General features: G+C 36.0%; 1 protein-coding gene across 1 annotated transcript; it reads right to left on the minus strand.

Annotated features, from left to right (window-relative positions):
• Positions 1-672: 672 nt before the first annotated feature.
• LOC107786549 (SKP1-like protein 1A) lies at positions 673-4,267 on the minus strand. The gene is made up of 2 exons (XM_016608034.2): positions 3,886-4,267; positions 673-1,102 (listed from the first exon to the last, which is right to left on the minus strand). The coding sequence occupies exons 1-2, from the start codon at positions 4,171-4,173 to the stop codon at positions 929-931; spliced, it is 462 nt and encodes a 153-aa protein (XP_016463520.1). The 5' UTR covers positions 4,174-4,267; the 3' UTR covers positions 673-928.
• Positions 4,268-5,282: the final 1,015 nt, after the last annotated feature.

Raw genomic sequence — 5,282 nt, forward strand, 5'->3', positions numbered from 1 at the left:
CCAATTCAACCATCAATTTTCACAAGCTGAAGTAAAGTAAAAGGAAAATGGAGACATAATGGCATGGAGATAGTCACTGAATAAGGCTACAGAAATATAAGGCCTCGCCAACCTCCTGCCACAGCCAGGTAATGTTGCTAGCTGAATCCATAATGATCATGTAACCCGTCACATAATAAGAATGGGGAAGGTCTAACAGATAATCCTTCCACAGCCAAGTAAAGTGTGCAGCCACTTAATGAGACAGAGAGGGCTGGAGAGAAGAAATTCTTGCAAATAAGATATAATGCTCAAACCTATTGTATACAACTCTTATCCATGACAAGCCTCGTTACTCTCCTTATGGACAAGTTTGCCCAATACCATCATCATATCGCCACCAAAATGGACTTCTCCAACTCTTAGTCACACTCAAACTCACAACTGAGTCTGTCTTAACACATTTAGCCATTTAGGCTTCAAGGTCAAAACCTAAAAGTCCATAAGACCATTTTGTGCCTTCAAACACCATGCCCATGTAAGATTGCTCATAACAGGCAACATACACTCTCGTCTACATCCCTCAGTGACAGAAAACAGCACCAAACCACGGCACAAGCCAAAAATGACCACCAATTTCTAAATAATAGTCAAACTAGCCAAATGCACTACTAAAAGGAACACCACCAATAATAAACACAAGAAACAATATGAATTTCCAATTATAGATCAAGAAAACGGAGATCAGCTATCGACAGGATTTCATCTTCAATTGCTATTTAGAACACAAGAAACCATGGTATGAAAGAGCAAAGAGGTTCAACTGTCTCCTTCAACTGACAAAGACAGAAAACATAGTCACATATTTACTAATATATAAGTTGTTTATAGCATCTACTAAGATATTGCAAATGTATCAGCAGCATATTGACGCTTAACAGACTCAAATTCACTCAAAAGCCCAAGCATTCTCCCTCCTAACTTCTTCCTCTTCCTCCGGAGTGAAGTCATTCTTAATGTTGAATGTCTTACGGATCTCCTCAGGGGTCTTCCCTTTGATCATGTCTGCAACTGTCTGACATGTCAGATCAAGCAAGCTCTTTATGTTCAAATAGTTGGCAGCCTGTAAAAAGATAAGAACAAACAATTTACTGCAACTGCAATGTATACTTAACCTCTAAAAGCTCTCAACAAAAAAGGTAATACTCAAATCTGTATACAGGAAAGTTGAGAGAACTAGATATTAGAAGGGAGGCTCCTTGTAAGACATCAACTAGCAACTCAACACGTTAAAGAAATTGTCAGCGACTCAACAGTCAACAGGCTTCAAAAGCCAAGACAAAAAACTTAAATCTTAATTTTTTTAATGTACTATATTGTAGGTTATGTATCATTCACATTATCAATTGTAGTTTTTATTCTATGAGGGGAATGGTAAACCGGCCATGTAACCAAACTGTGCTGCAGGAATGTCCAGGCTACTTGTTTCCTAAAAAAAAAGGGACACTAAGTATGACTACAAGTTCTACAGGTAAAATATATGCTTCATTCTAACTTTACACATACAAGCATGTCTTCTTACCCAATTGATTTAGAATGAGCAATGGAAATTGTTCACTATAATAATATACTTTGAACTAAGCAAATAAAAAGTTCAGCACTTGATCATGACAAAAAGGAGAAGCAAACTATCGGAAATAAGATACTATTAAAAGAAGCAGTCAAAAATTTACTTCATTACTTCAAACGCCATAACACCCAAAAACCAACTGCAGTTTGTTGTATAACACATTAGAGTGACTGTGTATTGAAATGTCATGGACCTGAATAAGGCAAAATGATATTGAAGACCTTGCCTGGTTTGGGATTGAAGCATAGTTGATTGATTAGTTCATTCAACATAAGCTAATAATGAAGCTTATACATGTGCATACTAGAGTAGAAGCTCAGCCTATGGAAATTCAAGCAGTAAATAAATGCCAAGAACACGGGCAATGGAAGCCAAAAGTAGAAGGTGCAATGATAATAGGCTACATAGACAATACTTACACCCTAATTATACCATGCTTTATTGTTGTTTTATAGGCTAAATGATAACAAAATGCTCTAATTGGTGTTCTTTTGGTTCGCAGGGACTAATCCAAGTTAGGAAGAGCTATGGAGTGTTTTGGAGTCAATAATGTAAAGAAAACGTCCAATCAAGAAGCACCAGAGTGGAAAGAAGCAAAAAGTGGACTGGGTTTGAATCCACCGCGACCGCGGTTGGACCGCGGCCGCGGTGAACTATGCAGTTGCTAGAAATTCTGGGACCAAAGTGTAACTCGGGGAAGACTTATTCCAAACCCTTATAAATTCAAAAAGCTCGCCCAAGAAAGTATCAAGCTTGTTTTTAGATTACTTTGAAGACAAGAACAAGTTTGAGAAGATCAACCAAACATTAGAGTTTTTTTATCTTCTCTTTATTATTGCAATTACACATTATGAACAATTTCGTAGTTTTATCTTGCTTTGTTATGAGTAGCTAAACATTTGATCTAGGGTTGATGGAACCAATTGTTGGATGAAGTTTTGACTCAACTTTGTTATAATCGAGCCGGGTTTATTATATGATTGTTCAACTATGTTTTGTATGGTGATTAATTGAATAGGCCCTTGATTAATCGTGTCTAATTGCCTTGTGTTGCTTGAGAAAGAATACTAGGTTAGACTGCTGAACACCACTTTTGAGTAATTGAAGAGATTCATTACTTGAACTAAAAAATGGGGTTAGAGATAACGAAGCTTTGGTGGGATAATTCAGAGCTGCACAAATTATCAGGTAGAGTAGTTCGAGAGAATGCTCTAGTAAATTATCATAGTTGATCGAAAGATAACTACGATAACCCATAGCTTATAATCCTCATAGAGTATTACGGCGAGATTATAGCAAAAGAGTTAAAGCCTAAACTAGCAATTGGGGAAATCAATACCCTAGACCTTTTTACCATTGAATTATCTTTGATTTAGCATATTGTTATATTTAATATCATTTGAAGTAGTTAAACAAAAACCCAATCTTTATTGATAAAAATTTTGTATCTGAAAATTGTTTGAGTTGATAATAGCATTGCCAAGAGCTGTAATAGATAGGTTAGTTCCTTGAGGATTCGACTCCGGACTTAAAACCGGATTATATTTGCAACGACCGCTTTGTCTTTCAGAAGGCATAGTTGGGCGTGATCATGCAACAACAACAACAAATATGGCTCTGTCCAAACAACTTGAGGTCGACTACATGAACCCTCACTAAACATCTTACTCCATTTAAATCATCTCATGCCAATATTTATGCAAATACTGAAGGTACATTAACAACTCTTATAAATCCACACATAAACAAAAATACCAAAATATTAACAAAGCCGATGACAAAAAACTAATAATAATAGTTTACACAACTACCAATCCACAAGGCCCAAACAAAAAATCAGGGAAACAATCAAAGCCAAATAACACTCCATCAGTTCTCATTTATATGGAACTACTACTAGAAGAGCCACATAGTTTCTCTTTAGCTAAAACTTTTTCATGGATTTAATCTATATATACTGACAGTATTAAAGTTTTTTTCACACCATCAGTGACTTTTAACCTATTGATAGCAGTTTTGCTACTAGTTACCAATTTTATCAGATTACTAATTAATGTTTACCAAGAGATTTACATGTAATTACCTAATAAGTGACCATCAATGCGTAGAACTTAAACTCTCTCTTCATACATATCTAAAATGACTCATAAGTGCCTATTCAATGATTTAACGGTCTTACTCAGAACCCTAGATGAATTAAGTAAGATACACATAATAATCTTCACGAAGTTCAAAAATTAGTCTCAACAGCAGTATCAAAATAAAGAGATACAGACCAGGATGAGATCGAAGAGGGTACTCTGGTCAACTTTGACAAAGTCAGCATCGAAAGCCTTGAGATCGTCCTCGACGGCCTTATCTTCCGTCTTAGAGGCGGCGTCCACGTGGCGCTTGCAGTACTCAATCACCTTAGCTAAGATCTTGCTCGTCACGTTAGGTAAAGGGATGCTGGTGTCGGCGCAGTCGTCTTCGATCATATGCTTGATTGTCTGCGACTCTAGGGCAACTGACTCTTCTACCTCGAAGGTTTCGCCGTCGGAACTCCTCAATACGATCATCTTCATTTTGGAGGAAAGAGGAATTGTGAATTGCTGACCAGATTAACAAACCCTAACACCGAGACGAAGCGAAGAGAGCCGAGAGAAAGAGAAAGCTAGAGCAAAAGATAGGGGCACCAATTTATAGTATAAGGTTTGCGGGTCAGGGTAAGATCCGTGAGTAATTGAGAAATGGGAAAATTATAAAATTGGGATTTGGGAAGCCTTTTGGAGGGGATTAAAATGTTATTTCCCAATCCCAATTCCCAAGTGATAAGCGTCAACTTGCAAACCACTTAAGAAAAATATGGGTATGCAAAAAGAATTTTAATATATGTATATTCATGTAATAAATTCCACATATTTCAAACCTACTGACTCAAAATATGTACTGACTTTACTAAATTATTTTTTATAATAAAAAAATTGTTCAAAATTATTTAAGCGTCACAAAAATTTACTAGACTAACTTTTGTAATAAAACGCCAGCGAAAAAGGCAGCCCGATGCACAAAGCATCTCACACCATCGATATGTAAACAGCCTACCTAATGCTAGCAGTAGTAGCTGATTTCACGGCAACTTTACCTTTGCTTCAAAACTCTCCTTCAACCAAAAAAAATGCCAGTCAATATTGCCTAAATATCACATAAAATCACTACATTATTGAACCCACAACTTCTATAGTTTGTAACCAAAAAGTTGCAATAGAATTAAGGCAGAACTTGCACAATATACTATAAATTCAAATTGGACCATGCCCAGCTCCATTAATCAGTTTGTGAAGGGTAAAACCCTTAGTGAGGAAAATTGTTATTCTTACATGGAAATAGGACCAAATATAATTCTATAAATTCGCCATATAACTATTGGAAGATGTTTCGTTAAATGCGAAGGTGATAACGTAGAGCCAGTTTTTGGAGGTTTCACAAACTCTCATCTCCAACATAGATCAACAGTCCAATGATTCAATTGCATTTATATCCGAGAAATTTGTACAGGTCATTTTCTTCTATTCAAATTATAAGTGGTCATAGGAGATCTCTTTCTCATTTGAGCAATTGATTTTGTGGCGCTTTACAAATTTCTTTTAGTTTTATGTCAATTTTTTTAATGAATCATTATTTTTACATATAA

The sequence above is a fragment of the Nicotiana tabacum genome, chromosome 5, assembly GCF_000715075.1.
Source record: "Nicotiana tabacum cultivar K326 chromosome 5, ASM71507v2, whole genome shotgun sequence".
Classification (NCBI taxonomy): Eukaryota; Viridiplantae; Streptophyta; class Magnoliopsida; order Solanales; family Solanaceae; genus Nicotiana; species Nicotiana tabacum.

Bases quoted from the DNA above. Each gene is read 5' to 3' on its own strand.
- LOC107786549 (XM_016608034.2), bottom strand. From the start codon at position 4,173: ATGAAGATGATCGTATTGAGGAGTTCCGACGGCGAAACCTTCGAGGTA. The intron at 1,103-3,885 runs GTCTGTATCTCT...ATCTTTTTACAG, and splicing joins CCCTCTTCGATCTCATCCTG to GCTGCCAACTATTTGAACAT.